Raw genomic sequence first — 22,614 nt, forward strand, 5'->3', positions numbered from 1 at the left:
GGGTGGAACCTCCTGAGTTCAGAGATCTTTTGGAAAACTGTCCTTGTTTCTCCGTGTCTATTTCCATCCTCAGGGTCTTTACAGATGTTGTTGTAGTACTGCTCCTTGTCTCTTCTAACAGCTTTCTCAAATTCCTTATTAAGTTCCTTCCTGAGGTCTTTATCTTTCTTGACTTTGGCTTCTCTTCTCTTCTGGGCAATTTCCACTGTCTGTTCTGACATCCATTTTGCTTTCTTCTGTTTCTTGGTCTTTGGCAGTCTCTTTTCACATTCATCCTCATCAACTTCTTTGATTTCATTCCACAGTCCCTCTGGTTCCCCTTTTGGGAAAGAATGTGTTCGCAATAAAGTGATCATTGGCTTGACAGAAACTAATGTCGTTCTCCTGCTTCATTTCTGTTTCCTAGGCCATACCGTCCAGCTGTGTTTTCTTCCTTACCATTTCCAACTTTGTCATTCCACTCTCCAACCACCAACAGCACATCTTCCTTGCATGTTCTGTCAATTTCAGACTGAACTTGAGCATAAAACTCATCAACTTCCCCTTCTTCTGCATCAGTCGTTGGGGCATAGATTTGAAAAATTGTCATGTTAAAGGGTTGTCCACAAAATCTAATTGGTTTTAGTCGGTCACTGAATGCATTGTACCCAAGTATTGTCATTGCTATATCCTTCCTGACTATGAAAGCAACACTGTTCCTTCTTTGTTTTTTGTGTCCCAAGTAGTAAACGGTATGATTTTCTAACTGAAGGTGTCCTATTCCAGTCCATTTTAATTCACTGATGCCCAAGATGTCAATCTGTAGTCAATTCATTTCATCTTTCACAATGTTGAACTTTCCCATATTCATGCTTCTTAAGTTCCACATTCCCATTGTAATTCTGTCTTTGCAGCTTTGGATTTTCTTTTCCTGCATGGCAACATCAGCCTCCAGACATGCAAAAGGCTTTAGCCTAACCGCGTCATAAACACCATCAGTACTCTGAGAGATCCTCAGCTCCTCCTCAGAATTATTATTATTATTATTATTATTAATTCGATTTCTATACCGCCCTTCCAACAATGGCTCAGGACAGTTTACATAGATAAATAAATAAATAAATATGTTGAGTACCATCCGACCTGAGGGACCCATGCTCCGGCACTATATCAACAATCATTCTATCTTGCTATCCATGTATTTTTCTTGGTAAAATACAGGAGTGGTTTACCATTACCTTCTCCCACGCAGTATGAAATGATGCCTTTGTCATTGTCACTGAAGTGATCATCCACCTCCAGCACCTTCCTATATCACTGCTGCCCAATATAGTTGCCTGCTTGCTTTAGCTGGGCAGCTGGGATGACCTTCTTGCTTGGGTCACCCTACTGGGAGTATACCTCCCAGAGTACTTCGTTCATCCCTCCCAGGAGCACACACACACCCGCCACGAGGCAGCATAACAGGACTTGGGGGAGATTTACAAGTATTTGGTGATAACTCCCAACCTCCCCAAATTCAGCACAACTTTAAGCTCATTATCACACTTCAAGAAGAAGCTACACATTTAGTCAGTGTGTCACACTCAACAGCCATGTGGAGTTAGGTATTTGCCATGAACAAAATGAGGTACAAAAGTGGCACCTACCTGGCCAGACCTTCCTCATAGAGGTAGATGACAAGGGGGTCATAGGATGTCACTAGGACATACAAGCGCAGATCAAATTTGAAGTCTGAAAAAGGAGTAACAGTGATCAGTTTTCAGAAACTATTCTCATCTAAGGGTAGAGGAGAAGAACCGGATACAACCAAGGGCTGGTTTAAGGGTGGATATTACTGAATGGAACTGTTCCCTGGGTTTGGATGACATTACTTAGGACATTGTTGTAAAGCACTTACAACACTGAAAAACAAAAATAAATTGTTACCTTGCAGTCCAATAGCCCACTAAAATCCTCAAGTCTCCAGGATCTCATAAAGTAACAGCAAATTCATATATTAACTCACCATCAATGAGTAGGGGGTTGTTGATGTAGCGGGAGACCAGGATATTTTCTTCGAGAGAAATCTGATTTGGCTGCAGAAGGAGACAGATAGTATGTTGGTGAGAATGGTCTTAATGCTCACTTCATTATACCACTCCCCCATCTGAAAGTCACTTTGTTCCCCAACTGCTGCAGGTCAATGAGCATTGGCCTGGTTACTAGGCCAACCAAGCCCTGTGATGAAAGACAGTATCTTGCTTACCCAGTCAGAGTTTAGTGCTGAGACCTTAAAGTACAGGAGCTCTCAGTTACTATGCACAGGACTGGGACAGGGCACAGCAGGGTCCTAGTACAGCCTAACTCTGTGGTTTTAGGTTTAAGAACAGATGCTCAGCATTTCTGGTTGCTTTCTGAAGCTAATAATCTGGAGAGTTGTGCCAAAAATTAACAACTGTCCTCCTTGTCTTCCTCTGCTCCAGTTACACCACAGGTCGCACTACAGGAATGGTCCTGAATGTGAGAGATGAGTGACCATGCAGTACCCATTTATGAGAGCTTTGCCATCCCCATTTGACCATGTGGTAGACACCACTGGGCATGATGTTTCCCATTACTTCCACCTGCTTCATGCAAAGAGGCCTACAACATCCATAGCTGCTTGAAAAAAGGAAGACAATAATGGAGATGAGGGTAGGACAGATGACTGAACATCTTATGATAGGGCCACCTACTCTTACTCCAGTATCCAAACTAGTGAAAAAAGCACCGAATAGGGGTTGTGTATCACTGTATTCTTATCCTAAGTGGCCACTTCTGTGCTGTCAAAATAGTTCTGCCCAAAACTGGAGCTGCGACCTTCTGATGCCCAAGGAAGCTGATAGATTCAAAGCATGTTCAACCAATGTTGTGAATCTAAAAAGAGGGTATGAATGAGAAGAGGTAATAATCTCACCAACTGACAAGTCAGTGTTCTTAAAGCATGTTAGTATGGTACAGAACGCAGTTTCATTCACAGCCAAAGAAGCAGGCAAGTATATATCATAGGTAACAGCAAAAGAACTAAAATCAGGGCACCTAAAAATGCAAAAAGCTAGCATAAATCAGAAAACCAAATCCTGTCTGTTAATCAGTTACCATCTTTCTGTAAGTCATCAATAGCCTGTTATGTCTTAGTAGCTAGGGTTCTCCTATGTACAGAGCAAATGCAGTTATTAAAGGCCCAAGTTCAGAATCTATACATCTAAGGTAAGATCATCGCACTAGGGATTATCTTATTTCCATCTTCATGAAATGCAAGTGTTTCATACAGAAGGAACAGCTTATTTAAGGAAGACAACCCACAACAATGGTGTCTCCTCTAATGTCAACAGCAGCCACAGCACTGAAACAGTGCTTCTTCCTTTTAAGTGTTCAGTATTAGATTATGCTTCTAGCAACAAAAATCAGACTATACACCTTGGCCAGAGTGGCAAGAATTTTGCACTAGAAACTAAGGCTGCAATTCTATCCACTCTGTTCCATTAACAAAGTGGAAATTACTTCCAAGCAAACATTATAGGATCAGACTGCAGGGAAAGGGAGTCTTGTTAAATAATGCTTTTTAGAGCTGCATCCTAGCCAAGTTGTCAAAATGAGCTCCTCTGACCAAGGCTTGGAACTGTGTGGGGAGAAAGGGGGGGGAAGGTGTGTGACAAAAGTGTGTAAAAGCTACAATGATAGTCCTGCATGCCACAACAAAAACAGGTCACAGATTGAACTTTGAGGGCCACAGTAGTTTCAGAAAATGCAGAACACACACATGACTCTAATGTCAATATGAAAAAGTCAAATTCAAAGCATCTTCCTGCACATATACCACTGGAAGTTAATGCATGAATTGGTTAGGTTATTACAGTCAATTGAAAAGTTTATCTTTCAACTAAATGGAAAGATTAGTTTATACACATCCCTTAGTATGTGCAAAGGAATAGGAAAATTCTCTTTAGAATGAGATTCTAGAGAATGCGCCCTTGACAGAGTAAATTTAACAGGTTTGTAGGCTTAACAGTGCTAGAACAGTCAGAAATGAGGTTTAAAGTGCCTTTTCCAGATTCTGACCCTTTGTTCACATATGCCTTTCCTTGAAGCAGAGAACAAGACCATGAGCAGCTCTGGAAAGAGTTGCTTCATGCACTTGGCTAGCAGTTCCTTTATTCCATGGAAATGGAGCCAGGCTGAGAACATATGAGGCAAGCTGGCCCCTTCGACAGGGATGTGGGGAAGAGATAAGTGAAACTAGTGACTCACTGTCCAGTTTTATAGTAGGCCAAGTAAACACACACACTACTCCCATGCACATTATGGCTCCAGCCACTGCTTAACTGGTTATAGGCAAGGTACCTAAGAGAGTCAACACCGAATCTACAACATGATACTACTATGGGTGAACACAGTCTTCAGTTTACTAAATGCTAACCCCTACTGCAGTAAGCATATGAATGAACACCTATTCATCAACCACCAGGAGAGGGTATGAAGTAGTATATAGATGTAATAAAATAAATCTGTATCACCAAACCACAAGGTGAGAAAATTACTGGTACCATACCCCTGCTTCTCTGGATTTCTGATCAGGCACAAATTGAAGTAGACCAGGCCTGCTCAGCTTGGCCTCCCAGCTGTTTTTGGACTACAACTCCCATAATCCTCAGCCACTGTGGCCAATTATGGGAGCTGTAGGCCAACATCTGCAGGAGGGCCAAAGCTGAGGTGGCCTGAAGTAGACTTATGGTGTGGACCAGTGGTTCCCAAAATGGAGGCCTCCAGACATTGTTGAACTACAACTTCCATCAGCCCCAGGTACAATTTATTGTGGCTGGGGATTATGTGAGTTTTAATTCAGCAACATCTGGAGGTCCCCAGGTTGGGAACCACTGGTGTAGACACAACCAGCCTGCCACGTGACTGAATGCCCACTAAAACAGGTTGCTTATCTGTAACAGATGATCCGGCAGTGATTCCATCATTCATAATTAGTGGGGTTCTGCGCCTGCGCAGATCAGCTTCGGGTAGAATTCGTTAGCTCCTCGCAACGCCAGCAACCACCTGTTGCACGTGACAGTAGTAGCCTCTAGTGGCGGTTGGGCGTCTCTGCAATCGGTTTCTTGATGGCTGACATGGCCGTACGATGTTCCTGTTACAGTGGCTTGTCATTTCAGATGCGGGGACAGCAGGGAGGGCATTATGAATGATGGAACCACTACCAGATCATCTGTTACAGGTAAGCAACCTGTTTATCCGGATAGTGGTTCCATCATCCATAAATAGTGGGTGAATTACGAGCAACCCAACTGGAGGTGGGCATAATCTGCCAGTCATGTAACACCCTCTTTAAAACTGCCCGTCCAAAGTCAGCAGCCTTTGCTGCTCTAATGTCCATAGAGTAGTGTTTCACAAACGTCTGGTGTGATGACCACGTTGCCGCCGTGCAGATGTCAGCGAAACGAATGCCAGCCAAATGTGCAGCCGATGTGGCGTAAGCCCTAGTAGAGTGTGCTTTAATTGTCTTTGGGGGACTGACCCCTTGTTGGTCATACGCGGGTTTAATCAACTCCACCAACCAAAAGGAAAGTTTCTGTCGGGTTGGAGAACACCCCTTGAACTTCCCCTTCAAGTCTATAAACAACCGAGGTGTTTTGCGTATAGCACTCGTGGCCTTCAAATAGAACAGAAGAGCCCGTCGGACGTCTAGCGAGTGCATCGCACATTCGAGGGGAGATGTTGAATCCCTAAAAAAGGTAGGTAGTACAATATCGGTGTTCAGGTGAGAATCAGTCACCATTTTAGGCTGGAAATCAGGATCCAGGCGCATGACTACCCTTTCCGGATAAAATTTTGTATAGGGTTCGTCAATACGCAGTGCACGCAGCTCACTTACCCTTCTGGTGGAGGTTACTGCCACTAAGAACAGAGTTTTAAGGGTCAAGTGTTTAAGAGAAGCCTCAGCTAGCGGCTCAAAGGGCGCCTCCATCAGAGATGAAAGAACTAAGGAGAGGCTCCACTTCTCAGCCGGCTGCCGCACTGGAGGATATAGATTATTGATGCCTCTCAAAAAGTCCTTACAACGCGGATGGGTAAAGACCGTCCTGCCATCCCACCCATCGTGGTGCGCCGATATCGCCGCCATATGAATCTTAATAGACACGTTCGCCAGTCCGCTCTGCTTCAGAGTAGTAGAGAAGGACGGCTTTCAGACTCGCCTCCCTAGGGTCATAGCCTTTGGAGGCAGCATGTGCAGCGAACCTACGCCATTTCGCCCTGTAGTTGCGTCTCGTGGACCACTTATGGGTATTCAGGAGGATCTTCCTCAGAAGCCTATCCTCCACGCTGTGAGATTCAGTACAGGCAGGTTGGGGTGCACCACCCTGCCTTGATCTTGAGTGACTAGATCTGTCCACTGAGGGAGTCTCCTGTAATTCCCTCTCGATAGTCTGAGTAACTGTGTGTACCACGGCTGCCTTGGCCACTATGGAGCAATCACTAGTGCCCTCGTTCGGTCGTGAAGCAACTTGGCCACCACCCGAGGCAGTAAGTGCATGGGTGGATAAGCATAAAACAGCTCCTGGCTCCAGAGATACTGAAAGGCATTGCCCTTGCTCAGTAGTCCGACCCCCATCTGTGAACAGTAATGCTCGCACCTGCATTTCTCGGCGGTCACAAACAGGTCCACCATTGGCCTGCCCCAAGCTTTGAATAGTTGTCCGAGCACTTCCGGATGCAATTCCCTTTCGTGCTGCTCCAACACTAGGTCCCTGCTCAGTGAGTCTGCTAGGCAGTTCATGCTGCCCTTGATATGAATGGCCACGGGGTAAATTCCGAGCGGGATGCACCAGTTCCATAACTGCTGACTGAGATCGCATAGAGACCTGGACACTGTCCCGCCTTGCTTGTTGACGTAAGCAATGGCTGTTGTATTGTCCATCAGTAACTGGACCGTCTTCCCGACCAGTTCCTCCTGAAAGGCGACCAGGGCTCTGAACGCAGCCAGCAGCTCGAGGAACTTTATGTGCAGGAGTCTCTCTTTTGGGGTCCATACTCCTTGAGCTCTGCGGTGCAGCAAATGGGCCCACCCAACCATGCATGGAGGCATCAGATGTCACTGTCAACGCGGGCTCCTGTGTGCGAAATTGAATGCCCGTGAGCATATTTGACTCTTTTGTCCACCAATTCAATGATTCTAAAACTTTCCGTGGAAGAGTCACCCATTTGGACTGAGGTTCGGACCTTGGCTTGTAGGCTCTCAGAAACCAGAGCTGTAGCTTGCACATCCGTAACCTCGCGTACAGGACTGTTGTGGTGCAGGACGCCATCAGACCCAACAGTACCTGTACTGTCTTTGCCTTTTGTATGGGATTCTCCTGACAACAGTAAACCAGGGCACGCAGACGGGAAAACTGAGCTACTGGAAGGAATGCTTTCTGGGCTGACATATCCAGGTCCGCTCCAATGTACTGCAGGCACCTTGCTGGCTTAAGAAAGGATTTCTCCCAATTGATCTACACCCCTAGGTCCTCCAGTAGGTTCGTCACCATGTCTATGTGCTGCAGCAACTGTTCTTTCGTCTCGGCTGTCAGAAGCCAGTCGTCCAAGTACGGATAAATGGACACACCCTGCACTCTGAGATGGGCTACAATCACCGCTACACATTTTGTGAACACTCTGGGGGCGGTGACTAGCCCGAACGGAAGCACATTGTATTGGTAAATTTCACTCCCCATGGTGAAGTGTAGGTACTTGCGATGATTCTCCTGAATGCCTATGTGAAAGTACGCATCCTTTAAGTCGAGCGTTGCAATCCAGCTCTCCCCATGGAGGAGTGGTAGGATGGCTTGCAACGTTGTCATTCTGAATTTTTGTACTTCGATGTACTGATTCAGGCCTCGCAGTTCCATTATAGGTCTTATGCCCCCGTCGCGTTTGGGGATTTGGAAGTAGCAGAAATAAAATCCCGTCTGACTGAAAGCCCACCTCACCGGTGATATTGCTCCCTTTAACAAGAGCTTCTGCACCTCTACCCATAAAATCGGTGTTTCCGGAGTATATTTCACTCCCAGGAACGGTGGGTATTCCTTGAACTCCAGCACATATCCCGTTGAAACTATGCGTAGGACCCACTGATCCGATGTTATATGGTGCCATGCTTGGGCATGGCTTGCCAGTTTGATGGTTATTCTGGCGGTGTTCAAGGAGATGGTGTTCCTGGTGCTCAAATGCTTGCTCTCGGTTAGATGAGGCACTTTGCTTGGTGTTGGTGGGCTCAGCGGCTGATCAAAGCTGCTGCTTTGCTTGTGGCATCCTCTTACTCTGAGAAGTCTGGTTTGTCCTGTTCCTCGGGTAATAGGGTTGCCTGTTGCTATTGCCGAAACGTTGGTAAGGCCTTTTGAAGTCCCTCCTGTCAGAATGACGATAGGAATCCTGAAGAGCTTGATACTGCCCGTACTGAGAATACTGGTTGTAAGGTCTGTTCTTCCCAGTATATTTGGAATTAGTGAAAGACCGAGCTGTAATTCAGGATTTCTTCCACTGCTCCATGTTGTCATCCGTTTTGTCAGAGAAGAGACCAGCACCATCGAACGGCAGTGTCTCAATCCGATCCTTCATGTCCTGTTGAAGACCGGTTGCTCACAACCAGGCATGTCGTCTTAGAATAATAGAAGCAGTCAGAGTCCGAGATTCGGATTCAGCCAGGTGCTTAGTGTTCGTCAATTGCTGGCAGGTGGCTGCAGTCGTCTTTGCAAATATTGCCTCGAACCTCTTGACAAACTCCCCAGGCTCCAGCACCGCGCACTGATCATAGAAAGCCTCCCAGAGGGAATGCGTAAATCTTGCCTGGCAAGCCACATAATTGGCTATCTTGATAGACAAGCATGCGGTCGAATAAGTTCGCCTACCAAGCATGTCCAGCTTGCGGCCTTCTTTGTCTGCCAGTGTTGTATGTCGGTTGCCACCTTTAGTTGTTGTCGCCCAATCTACCACCAGAGAATTTGGAGCAGGATGGTGCACTAGGTAAGCGTTGTCTTCTTCTTGAATGCGATATAGAGCCTCCAGTCGCTTGGAAGTAGGTGTTGATGTCTGTAATATCTCCCAAGATGACTTAGCAGCCCTTGAAATATGTGGCAGCATGGGCAGGTAAACTGGCTGAAGGCCCGCAGCGGCCCGCATCATATTATAAACGGGGTCCTCCAGGTCAGTCGTCTTTTCCTTGAGGTGTAGACCCAGCACTCGAGCCATTTCAGCTACCAGCTGATGGTAACCTTTCATTTCTTCATTTGGAGAAATCGATGGTATTGCTGCCACATCCAAGTCCGGATCCGGGAGTGAAGGAGTCTCTGGGTCTTCGGGATCACCCTCAGTTGAGTCCGAGGTATAGTCCTCCTCAATATCTTCATCGTCTTCCCTAGATGACACCGGCAAGTTGCCTACAGCTGTTTAGGTCACTCTAACCGGTTCCTTTGCTGTCTGTGTTGCTGCCTGGTGGCGAACAGAGCGTAACGGCTGTGTAGACGCAAGTGGCACATCAGTTTGTAATGAAATTGAATGCTGCACTGGCAGTGCGAGTTCAAGTCTGGGAGGTAAATGCACCTGAAGTGATACTGTACGTTGAGTGGGTCTCGGTACAGAGGCCTGGACGGCTGTCTCCGCCCGCTGCACAGGAATCATTGGTTGCACTGCAGTTTGTACAGCTATTTCAGTCCTCGCAGCCTGCATGGCAGTTTGCACAGCCGCCTCCGGGCTATCCACCCTTATGGGGGTGGTGGTGGTGTGCGTCCTCTTTCCTCTAGCCATCTCTTGTAAAGGGAGTATTCCTCATGAGTTATCGTAATCGAATCTCCCCAACCATCTCTGGGTAGGAGACCCATTACAGGTGTAGCCTTCGCTGATAGAGAGGGCGCTTTTGGTATACGCAGAACATTATAGTCACCTTCATTAAAACCAGTAAAGTTGTAGGTAGATGGTGTGCTCTCCTCTGAATTAAGCATGCGTGCCAGCCTACTACCGGGAGAAAGCTCCCTCTGCCCCAGTGTGGTCATAGGGGACACTCCCGATGCTGGCAATTGTATAACTCTTGACTCTTCTTCCTCATAGGGCACAACACCCAGGTCGACGTCGGGCACGATGTCGATGTCCATGTCTGGCACAATATCGAGTTCAGTGTCAAGAATAACTGCTACTGTTGATTCCGGAGCAGCGCAGACTGCATATGCCGGCCTCGATGCCAAGTGGTGTCGATGTCAAGGAGTCAGTATCGAAGGCGCCGCTGTCTCTCATGTGTCCTCCCTCGATGCCGAGTGACCTCGATGTCGAGACAGTGGAGTCAGTGGAGACTGATGAGGTGTCGGTGCCGGGGGTAAGGAAGCCACCCGCCGTCAAGGGATGACATAGTTCTGCAGACCCGAAGGCGAAGGAGTGTGCTCCGCAACCAGCACTAGCTGCTTCTGTTTCTTAGGAGGCAGCTCCTGTTTTGAAAGCTTCTCCTTGTGCTTCCTCTTGTGGCGTTCCTCTGGTCGCTTAAAGGGGGCCGACGCGGACGAGGTCGAAGCGGTCTATGTCGCAGCCTTCGACGTCATAGCCTTCGAGGTCGTAGCCCTCGATGTGGAAGCACTCGATGTCAAGGCCCTCTCGATCGATTTCGAGGAACCGGCCTCCTTCGGGAATTTAGACTGCCCTTCCGGAGCAGGACCCGGCACAGTATTCTCTGCAGCCCTTTTAGGCATCAGAGACTCCTCAAGCAAATACACCCTAAGGCATGCTGCGCGATTCTTCAAAGTCTGCTTGCTAAAAGTAATGCAGACTGAGCAGGCATTTGTGTCATGCCGCTCTCCCAAGCAAAACAAGCAGAGGGCATGGTCGTCCGTCGAGGGAATCTTCCCGCGGCAGTTAGTGCACCGCTTGAAGGTTGTCTTGTCCCTCCCAGACTTCCCCGAGCCATCTGTCTTACCAAATCTCTCGGTCATTTTCAAAGAATAGTCGCCCGTTCCGTTATCGAGGGGAAAATCCGAGACTGCAACAAATCCAAAGGGATGTCCGTGAGAAAAGTCGAGTCCGTTCCGTCGTCAGAGGGGGAAATCAGAGATTGCGACAAATCCAAAGGAGTGTCCCTGAGGGAAGTCGAGTCCGTATGCAAATTTCAAGCCAAAATTATCCAAAATAAAGCCAAGTCCAAAGGAGTATACAAAAGAGTAGTCAAAGTCCGTTTTCCAAGTTCAGAAGTCCAAATAAACGACAAACAAACTTTCTTCGAGGAGCAACTATCTCCGAGAACTGAACGCAATGGTGGTCAGAAAGAAACTGATTGCAGAGACGCCCAACCGCCACTAGAGGCTACTACAGTCACGTGCAACAGGCAGTTGCTGGCGTCGCGAGGAGCTAACGAATTCTACCCGAAGCTGATCTGCACAGGCGCAGAACCCCACTAATTATGGATGATGGAACCACTATCCAGATCAGCCCATTACCATCTGGTAAATGGTCACCTCTAGTCAGCCTAAATCTTCATAACAATTCTAGATTTTTTACTGTGAACCTCAAGACCTCTCTACATGCCACTTGCCAAAATGGCTATTTAACTATCAAGAAGCATCAGTAGCCAGCAACCCAGCAATGACCAGTCAAGAGGCAAGTGTGTGTAAGTGCACAAAGATCAAGCTTCACAAATTAGAAGAATAGTCCTCTAAAAACAATTGCTTGCACTGTTCTGCAGAGCTTTCCCCCCAAAACTCAGATCACTCTTACTCCACTGGATTCATCTATGAACAGAATCTCCAAGACAACACATTTTCATCAAAGTTTTAAAATAGTCATGTCAACCCCAAGTTCTCAGCTTATGCTTTGTGCCTTCACTACTTCCAGAGATTGCAAAGTGCCTAAGGACCCAGGATACCGCTTATGTGCAATAAGAACCAAGATGGCAATGACCACTCCACTCACTGTGCGACTGCATTTGACTTAAGGAAAAGCTTTCAATTTAAGGCAGCATTTGACTATCAAATCAGTTGGTTAAAAAGGTTCTGTTATATAAACGGCACAGAAGAGGAAAGTGTTGAGAAGCAGTACTGTGCTTTCTTCTGCTCCTAATGAGCTGAATGAACATCTTTGTGCAGGGCAAATGCTAGCATGAACTTGCTAAAGGATACCAGCAAGTTACCAAGCTTGGTATCTTTTAAATACTTACATTATTAATCAAATAGACACCTCGACCCCTAGAAGATGCCACAGGTTTCACTATCCAGGGCCCCCTATCCTTCGAATAGGAATCTGGTTGCAAAAGAAAAAATGTAGAAGTATCAAACATTCTGAAATGTTATTGACACAACTTCCAACAATGCTGGAAGGGAATGTTCAACAACACTGAGAGGTATCTTTCAGCACGCTTTTATAAACTGTTCAAAAGGGCTATTCTCTTTTATTCTACATCAGTGCTGCACAACTTTGGCCCTCCAGCTGTTGTTGGACTACAACTCACATCATCCCTGACTACTGGCCACTGTGATTGGGATGATGGGAGTTGTAGTCCAAGAACAACTCGAGGGCCGAAGTTGTGCAATCCTGCTCTACATCTTCCCTTCCCATCACACTCTAATATTGTTTATACATAATGACAAACAACAATTAGTATGAGTCTGGAATGATTCAGTTTTTCAATTACTACACCATTAAGAAGCTCAAACTGCAAAAATCAAGAGTTGGAGCACTAAACAGTTTGTCTTGGCATGGAAGAAGATACTTACCTCCAACACTTCTGCCCAACATACGACACCTTTCTGCCCAAGCACAATTCAGACATCAGTTATAAGATGGGATTCAAAGGGTTCAAGAGAAGATTCTTCAGAGTGGCGGGGGGGGGGTGTCAGTGTAGAGTCTGCCTTGCAATTTCAAATGCTGACACATACTTTTGTGTGGTTTGGAGCACTCATTCATAGAGTCTGAAAGTCACACTCTCTCATCCATTTCCCAGTTCTACTTAAGGAATAGTCACTTCGAATCAGTCACTTACTGCAGAACTCTTGGTATTCAGCTGGGAGGACGAAGGTCTGAGGCAGGACATGGAATGTCTTGAAGCCATAGGTTTGCTGCATTCGATTTATGTTCTTGTACAATCTGTCCTTTCGAGTTAATTCATATGACCTGAAACGATGTATAGATAGTTTCCTGAAGTTACCTCATTGTGAGCATTTTCAAGAATCAATCACTGGATTCTTGATACTTACAGGCTTTAAAGCATGGATGTCTTGGATTTCAACAGCTCCAGCAATGCAATTAACTAGATTTTGCTATTGTGATCTGGTGTACAACATGCAGTACCGTTTAGCAGTGCCAGTGTTGCACTGATTATCCTCCTCCCTACTGACGACACTCTAAAATAAGGTATTTATGTGCCGAGCCAACACTGGCATGTAGAGGTAGTTCACAATAGCAGCTCCTCAGCTTTGGAATTCCATTCTCTTTGAAGTTCACCAAAATCCAGGCAATAAAACAACATTTCTTGGGCCAAACAGGGAGGAACTGAGGAAAGGCACTCTCCCGCCTATTTTAAAACAACGCTGCCCACACACCTCAGAATGCCAGAGTGCCTATTGGAGCTAGATATTTCTCCACAAGACTGCTGCACAGGCGCAGAAGACCGAGTTGTGAGGGAACATGGATCACCTCAGAGACTGACATTTCTTGGGACAAGGATTTAAGTGGTAAGGAGTTTTGTTTTGTTTTTAATTTAGCAACTGCTTTAAATGTCTATTTCTTATATTAGTCTTCTCAGAAAGGTTGGCACCCAGCTTGAGAGCTTGAGCTCTTAGGAGATTGCAGGTTATAAATAATCTAATTTGTTCCAACTTTCGAAATAATCTGTGAGAAAAGCTGAAGTACCGTATTTTATGGACTATAAGACTCACTTTTTTCCTTGAAAAATATCCACCAAAATTCAGGGGCGTCTTATATGTTTTAACAGTTTAATATGTTAAAACTCTGAAAAACTGGATTAAAATTAAGGTGCGTCTTATATTCTGTAGCGTCTTATAGTCCGTAAAATACGGTATATTATACCATACAATTCAACCATCACTAAAAACTCTGTCATAAAGAAGTTTGCAGAATATCTGCATCTTCTCTACCTTCTAGTTCTACTCACCATATCTCCTCTTCTTACCTGGGAAAGTGGTTGACTTTTTGAAGATCTGTGAGAGTTCGCAGAATGTAGGGTTTCAGGTGGGTCCCTGTCCACATTAGATTATACTCACTGCTACTGGGGTGCACCTGACAAAAAGACAGAAGTAACAAGGAAGATAAACATTATGAACATGAAAAATCGAAGCCCTCCAATTCAGAAAATAAAAATAAGTTCTCAGCCTGAGAGAACTATTTCCAATCTATTGTCTCATGTAGTTCCAGTGAATTATTTTCTTTAACAGTTTACATTTTGCTAGAGGCTATTTCTACATCATTTACACTTCACCTCAAGGGCTTTTGCCAAACAAACAGATTCTACCCCCACTGAGCAAAGAAGTACCTTTTAGAGCAGCAATTCTCTTATATTTAGCAGGGGGAGTAGTAGTGTATTTGAGCATCTTCACAAGTTAAGTTTCTTCATGGTAAAACGTACAATGACTTAAAAGATCTCTATCTAAAAAACAGTTCTTCAGCTGGAAGGGAAATGCACATTATATAAAAAACGACCACATTAGGATCAGAATGTTTGATAAGATGTCAAAATGTAGGAGGATATAGTTATGCAATGCCATTTGTTTGGCAGAAGCTTACACATCCCAGGCCCTGATATGTAGTTGCTTCTTGGCTCCAAAACAGAAGTGCAAAAAAACAACAACCGAAGAAGTCCAATGAACATACCTCACGGAATCCATGAGCTGACAAAATACTGCGTACCAGGCGACTATCTGTTCGCACAATCTTATAAGACAAGCGATAGCGCTCTGTGAAGGGATAAACCTAAATTAGTAACTTCCCCGCACCACAGCAGCAACCTATTGTAGTGCCTTTAGAAGATACTGAGAGTATTTTGCACATTCCCATTTATCTTGCATTTTGCAATAGTAAACATGGCACAGTGCATATAGAGACCGCTGATCTTCATGCAACAAGAATGACTGTGCATATGGAGTTAAAGTTATACACCTTTCATCAGTTTGATTTTTGCATTCATTTATTATTTTTAATTTTTTAATTTTGCACATTTATATCCCACTCTTCCTCCAAAAAAATCCAGAGCAGTGTACATGGTTTTGCATATCCTCACAACAAGCCTGTGAGGTAGGTTAGACAGAGATAAGTGACTGGCCCAGCACCATCCAGTTGAGTTCATGGCTGAATGGGGATTAGAACTCGGGTCTTCCCAGTCCTAGTCCAACACTCTAACCACTACACTATAGTAGTTGCACAACCCTCAGGGATTAGGGTTCAGGCAGCACCAGGGTTTTTTTAAATTTAAGTTTCTTAAAGGCATCAGTACAAGAACTGTGAAGTAAAATTTGAGTTTTTGAAATAAGAGAAATAGACCCTTAACACTTAACAGCATAATACAAACTTTTGTAACTACCAGCCAGAGTTAAACACTTTTAAGTCCCACTGATTTCAGACATTAAGCATATAGCTCTCCATTATTATTTTTAAAAATAGGGACTTAAGTACTTTCAACTTAGTCTTTATTATATCCTTAATTTTTAGAATTTATTCTATTTATAAAATAGATACAGTGCCATTCTAGTTCAGTAGCTGGAGAGACTCTCCCACAAAGAATAAAAAAGGGGAATCAAAAGTTCCTTCTACTTTCATCACTTTACTTTGTATGATCTTGCTGCAATAGTTTTACACAGCTAACCACACTTGCCTCCAATCACACGAATGTAACTGTCCTTGGTTAGAATAGCTTCTGCATGAAACACTAGGATTGGAATCCTTCTGAATCCACCAGTCCACATAATGCATGGGTGCTCCCTAGAAGACAAAACATTTATGAATATAATATATTCAGAAGTATTAAATATGAAGAGAGTCAGGCTAACTATGTTCTCCACGCAATAATTGTGCAGCATGGAAGTGGTTGACACTATAGTTTTCATTCCATGACAAAAATCTACAGCCTCATTACAGAAAACTACTAAAGGATCAGAAGTACAATCTCATCTCAAAATAATCCAGCTATCACCTCCAGTTCAGGCACATTTCTCTGAAGATTTTAGCAAAGTTTACAGTACTACAAGTTTTACCTCCCCCCCCCCCCCTTTTCATAATACCTGGTCCAATATTTAGAAAACACACATTAAAAATTTTTGTCTGAGAGAGGGAGATGCAATTTTGATATGTTAAGGAGTGTTAGACTAAACCCACAATATTCAAAGCACTTAGCTAAGAGAGATCCTTACATTTTCCCAGGGCAGCAGCATATAGACTGGCTGTGTATTGTAGCAACTGCGCTAAGGCAACGCTTAGGAAGCAACAACATGTTGCTGTGTTACTGTTAAGTCTCAGGCCAAAAGCAGAGATATTTACATTTGCACTGTCACCATGCAGCAAGATGACTTAATTCAGGCTATGAAGCAGGGAAATAAAGTTACAACACAAGAAGATCCAGGACAGAACGTGGAGCTAAAAAAACGGAACATTGCTATTAGAATAGTTCATATTGAGTATGGCCTAGACTCAACGAGAAGCATCACTATCAGAATTTAGGTTCTAAGTTTCAGGCACAGATGTCCTTAATAACCTCAGGCAGAGACAAAGTCTTACTTAAGAACAAGTCTTCATTTCAGAATTTACCACAATTCAAGCTGGAAGCCACAAGTACAGTTAACTCAACCAATATGAGGGACCAGTCACACTTCTGTACAAAGATCCATGCAAGGACCCCGTACCACCCAACACAATTTTGTGAGTTTGAATTATGATAGCTGTTTATTGATTTCTGCCTGGATCTTTACACGTTTACACACATTTTACTGCCTTTTTGCCTCCATGTTGAAATGTTCCTTACCAAACTACCTGTTTTTCACTTAACAACTCCTAATTGCTAAGCAATTCCAGGCAAAGCAGGAAAAAACATGGCCTAGCACCTTAGAGCATCAGAGCACGCCAGCATTAGAGCTTAGTTAAGCTAACAATTCTCAAATCTACAGCTACTGCCTAAATGCTTTCCAATAATCAGAAATTATGTACTGGATCTCCAACATAGCAACACACATCAGTTATGAACATATGAAGCTATAACATACTGAGTCAGACCACTGGTCATCTAACTCATTATTGTCTACACCAGTGTTTCTCAATGTTTTTGGAGTCGTGGACCAGTACATTATTCGTGTGCAGTTTCCCGGACCAGCAGTTAGTAAGGGGGTCTCACCCCCAACCCCACTCCCAGGCACCCCCCAAAAAACAATTTTGGGCAACTCTCCGGAGCTCATTTCCGGGCAGCCCTCACTGCTGGATAATGTTCATTTTGAGGAAGCGAAATAAATGTTATCCAGCAGCGAGGGCTGCCTAGAAATGAGCTCTGGAGAGCCCCTGCCAGCCTGAAATTATTTTTTGTTTTTGCGGGGGGCGGTGTGTGTGATTTTTATTAGTGATGCCTCATGGACCGGTACCCAACACCGAGAGGCAGGCGGAGGGAGAAACAGGCCGGCCAGCCAGAAAGCCAGGCCCAGCCGCAGGGCAGGGAAGGCAGCAGTGGTGGGTTTGCCGACCGGAGGCGCAGATGCTCTGGGCCCAGCCCAGCTAGTTCAAAGTATTGGGGTTTTTTTTTTAAGGGAACTCATGCCATTCATTTATACTAATGATGACAAAAATGCTGCTAATCCACTCAAGAACCATTAAGAAATAAGAGCAGCATCTCCAGAAGCAAGAGAAATATATAGGTAAACCTTTAGGACAGGGGGAAAGAGGATGCTAGAAAAAGAATTGTTGCAAAAATGTCATAGCAGCGTTTTTAACAAGAGAGAAACTCTCTGACACTGGATATGCACTTTCATTCTGGGGTCAGAGGATACATGTAAATTCAATTCCACAAGTCAAAGTTGTATTAAAAACAAACGAACACATGTAGGACACTTCCCTAGAAACAGGTTCAACATAAACTATTTTATGTGACTAGATTCTCAGCAGTTATACACTGAATAAGAAAGCAACTTTTTGAATAAGCCAATTTTAAGGAAAACAACATTCTTCTCAACAGAACGCCAGCATTAAGACCCACCAGGGCTGGAAAAATGGAGGCAGTGCCATGCAATTGTGCATGCACTATTCTAAGTCATTGCACAACTGCTTTGTTGAACAACACTATTGGAGGTTCCTTACACGTTGCACAACAGCCTTGGTGGTTCGCCAACTCTGGCATGCAGCTACGCAGAAGGCCAAGGACTTTATGAAAGAGAGTCTATGTGCATATAAGCTGACAGATGGAGAAGAAAAAATGTGTTCCTGTATTCTTGAACAGTGCACCAAATCAGAACACCATGCAATTGTACTTTCAAGCAGCCTTAAAGAGATTTGTTTCTTGTTTGCACTTCAACAAGACGAAAGCTGAAATTTGGAGATTTCCAGCTCACACAGCTAGAGAGCAAACTAGAAAAATGTGATAGCAGAAAATTTAAATATCTCTTAAACAAGGAAGCAAGTAAACCTGAATACTAGTGAGCAATTGATCAATACAAAAGAACTTGTGCACATTTAAGGATAACTATTTCAGACTAAAAGTAACATATAATATATGCAATTAATATATTCCCACCAATTATAGCTTACAAAGATTTCCATGTCTAACCTAACACTTTATGTAAGTGGAAACAGAGCCGAGGCTGCAGGAAGGGACTTTAGGTTAAGCCTTGTCTTGAGGATTTATAGCAAGGACACCAGGGCTCAGACAAGTTTCCAAGTGACTGCAATACTCATCCTCAGCATGACCCCTGGTTACCTGGTGCAATAACTGACATGTTGAATGGCGGGCAGTGCTGAGAGAATAATCCTGTCATCCATGAATTGCAGCCAACTCAGTATTGCCTGATGCGAAAGCTGCCTGGAAGTACAGACTAGGCAACTTCACTTGCTGTAGCACTTACATCATTCTGTGATGTAAGTGGCATTTTAAAAAAATCAATTACCTACCAAAGCACATTTGGTTGCAATGATGAAATTAGGGATGTACACAAAGTATTTTGTGCATTGGGTGCTTTACAAGGAGGAAGGCAGGTCTTACCTTCCTCTGCTGCCCCCCACCACCATCACAGTGGTGCTGCCCGTATTAAACGGTCAGTATCAGTTTTGAAAAGTTACACCATGCAGCTGCTTCCTGCTTAGGAACAGGAAGTTCTCTGTTCCCAGCAGCCCAGGGGTGGCATCAGCATGTAAATGGCATCTGCACAGACATGGTCTGATCCACAGAATTTTAGAGTTTGGCAAGGTCCAACTCTCTGCTCAATGCAGGAAAACCACCAGCGGAGAGCTCATCTACTGCATGGGTCAGGCTGTTCCACTGTTGAACAGCTCTTATAGTTAGGAAATTCCTCCTGATGTCTAGCCTAAATCTGCTTTAATTTCAAACCATTGCTTCTAGTTCTCTGTTGCTCCTGAGGGCAGGATAAGTCCACTTCTTCCATGTGACAATCCTTCAGAGATCTGAAAATGGATACTCCCCTGCAGGGCACTTCTTAGATTCTTATGATGGCAACATACAATTCTAATAATGTCCCTCTAGATCAGGGCTGCTCAACTTAGGCCCGCCTGCAAATGTTGGCCTACAACTCCCATAATCCCTGGCTATTGGCCACTGTGGCTGGGGATTATGGGAGTTGCAGTCCAAAAACAGTTGGGGGGCCTAAGTTGAGCAGGCCTGCTCTAGATCCTACCCTCCTACCCCCACAATCACAAGTTAAGAAGGTATTTCAGGATTCCCACAGAAAAGAGACATACATAGGAGTTTTCACTGATTTTTCACACTATATAATCCGAAGCCATTTTTAATAACTAGATCTAATACTCAAAATTTGCATGATGAGAAGCAAGATATAGAATTTCAATGACTGAACAAAATTGCAGCGGGGTGGGGGGGGGTTGCGGCAGCATGCCAGCTGCATTTCCCTTTGAAGAAGAGCAGGATAAACATGAAATACAGTAAATCCTATAGGTTTTGACTCACTCTTGCCCTTCCACATCTTCCACCTCCTCTGAAGATGAACTCATTTCTTCCAAGTCCCGAGCCATCCCTGCTGGCATTTCCTGTGGTCGTTTTCATACAGCCCAGAAACTGTGACCTCTCAGATCCTTCCCTGCAGAATCGACAGATCTAGCCAATGTTGTTTTCTATGAAGAAAAAGAGAAAACATCTGAGCAGACTGTAGATATGGGGTAACTAGGAATGTACACAAACCGGTTAAGAGGTCCTTTTCCGGCCCTCCGAACTGGTTTGGTGGTCTGGCCAGTTTGGTGGGGGGCGGTAAAAAAGGGGCATTTTACCTTTAAGGAGCAGGGAGGGTGCTCTAACTCCCACACACACACACCGCATTTCCCCCACCGGCGCTGTGCTCAAAATCACCGGTGCAGGGCAGCAGCATGCCCTCTTGTCACCCGGTCAGTGTCAGACTGACCGTCGGACACACACACTGCCACTTCCGGTGTGATGCTGACTGGGGCAACAAGAAGGTACACTGCTACCCTGCGCCATTCTGAGCACACTACCAGTGCGGGAAATGCAGCGGGGTGGGGGGAGGTGGTAATCACACCCTCCCTGCTCCTTAAAGGAACCCACCCACCGATGCTGAACCGACCATTTGCTGGTTCATGCACATCCCTAGGGCTAACCTCAATCTAATGAAAAGTACCAATATGGTGTAAGATTTGAATGCTAAATGTGGATGTAGAAAACCCAAGTGCAAATCTCCACATAGCGATAATTCTTATTGGGTGGCAATATACAAGTCACTATCTCACAAGGTCGTTGCAAGGATAAAATGCAATATACCACCCAGAGCTCTTCAGAAAGAGGACAAGATACAAATATTAATGGTCTCGGACTACCTTTAACAGTGTTACATTTGCACAGCAGCTTCCTGTAGAAACAGAACAGTGCTTCCACTCAGCTGGGAGAAGGATGTGCACTAGCACACTTCTCCTGGAGGAGAAACACTATCTGTGCTGATTCTGAAGATCCCCTAAGCACTCTCTTTGTGCCTGTCTTCTGAGCACAAAGTACCAGTGCACTTTGTCTGTTCAGTAGTGACCCATGTTCTAAAACTTGGCTCTGGCACAATAGAATCTAGTTAGGCCCTAAATATATAATGCACCCACAACCTGTCAATTAAAAATAGGTTATTATCAGCACTGCATTACATAAAAACCTCTCACATGTTGATATGTTTTTTTCATTAATTCACCAGATACAATCTATTGTATGAAACTTCATTTGAATAGGCTTAGAAACTCCAATGGTCATGTTAATTAAAACTTTAGAATCAGGAGAGGTTTAAAGGATGACTAGCTCAACCTAATGGCACAGCGGGGAAATGACTTGAGTAGCAAGCCAGAGGTTGCCACTTCAAATCCCTGCTGGTATGTTTCCCAGACTATGGGAAACACCTATATCAGCCAGCAGAGATCTAGGAAGATGCTGAAAGGCATCATCTTATACCACGTGGGAGATGGCAACGGTAAACCCCTTCTGTAGTCTACCAAAGACAACCACAGGGCTCTGTGGTCGCCAGGAGTCGACACCAACTCGACAGCACCCTTTACCTTTAGTTCAATCTCACCATGCATTAAGCCAGGATGCCTCATTTCTAGACTTGCTTGTGGAACCTTTCCTTCACTTCCACTTGGTTTCCTCTTTATAACTTTTTACTTGATCCTACAAAAAGGTTACCTGTCTGTAAAAAGGCTTTTGGCCTTTTACAAACCGACCAACAGGGCTGGACACCTAAACATTTTCCCTCATAATTTAAGTCTTCCTAGAGTACATCCCACCCCGGCACACACACTTCTCACGTTGTGCAATGAGACTTTTTACCATACCAGACAGCCTTAGGCTAGACCCTGAAGGACTGGGGGGTTTACAGGAAACTAGGTCTGTCCTGGTCTCATCCCCAGCACGTGGCATAGTATTCAGAAGTAACATCTGGCGACTTCGTTGCTTCGTCCGTCCGTCGGCTCTCCCGCCCTTCCCCTCTACTTGTGCAGGGGGACCTGCCCCGGCCGCTTCCCCCTCCTGCTGTTAGGACGCCCCCAACAACCCACCACCCCGCTTGACAGCTCTGGAGAGACCGGGAAAAGTCATGAGGAGCTGCCGCCTTCCGCTCGGATATCTCCCGTGAGACGCAGTCTCTGCGCCTGACTAGCGAGGGGCCTGAGCTTCCTTGGCCAAGCAGACTCTGCACAGGCAGCGCCATCACTCCTCAACTCCCTCCGCACCATACCTGCTGCCGCTGCTTCATCTCCCTTGGGCCCGGTAGCCACAGCTCCTGCCGGCGCTTCTCCGGTTACTACAACAACCAACAAGCAACCGTTCCCTCCCTCACCCAAGACCGCCCCTGCGCAAGCGCCAGCTCTGCTCTCCCGCCGGGGTCCGCTCTGCCGCGCGCCTGCGCGGAACGACACGTTCGCAGTCTCCTCTGCCTCCTCTAA

General features: G+C 45.1%; 1 protein-coding gene across 28 annotated transcripts in view; it reads right to left on the reverse strand.

The window, feature by feature from the left end:
- Positions 1–22,586, reverse strand: part of TTLL5 (tubulin tyrosine ligase like 5) — a 253,862-nt gene extending 231,276 nt beyond the window's left edge. For 15 of the 28 annotated variants that reach the window (XR_008309988.1, XR_008309987.1, XR_008309990.1 and 12 more), the window contains exons 1-9: positions 22,407–22,585; positions 20,138–20,301; positions 15,842–15,948; positions 14,845–14,927; positions 14,147–14,253; positions 12,998–13,128; positions 12,176–12,258; positions 1,988–2,057; positions 1,629–1,713 (exon numbers count right to left, since the gene is read on the reverse strand). Coding sequence is in view for 23 of the 28 variants with exons in the window: in XM_053262540.1 (XP_053118515.1) it covers positions 1,629–1,713; positions 1,988–2,057; positions 12,176–12,258; positions 12,998–13,128; positions 14,147–14,253; positions 14,845–14,927; positions 15,842–15,948; positions 20,138–20,214 (743 nt within the window). In the remaining 5 variants the exon portion in view is untranslated. Of the gene's footprint in view, positions 1–1,628; positions 1,714–1,987; positions 2,058–12,175; positions 12,259–12,997; positions 13,129–14,146; positions 14,254–14,844; positions 14,928–15,841; positions 15,949–20,137; positions 20,302–22,406 lie in introns of all 28 variants that reach the window. The other 13 variants (XR_008309973.1, XM_053262503.1, XM_053262577.1 and 10 more) reach the window with 2 other exon arrangements.
- Positions 22,587–22,614: the final 28 nt, after the last annotated feature.

The sequence above is a fragment of the Hemicordylus capensis genome, chromosome 1, assembly GCF_027244095.1.
Source record: "Hemicordylus capensis ecotype Gifberg chromosome 1, rHemCap1.1.pri, whole genome shotgun sequence".
In the NCBI taxonomy this organism is placed as follows: Eukaryota; Metazoa; Chordata; class Lepidosauria; order Squamata; family Cordylidae; genus Hemicordylus; species Hemicordylus capensis.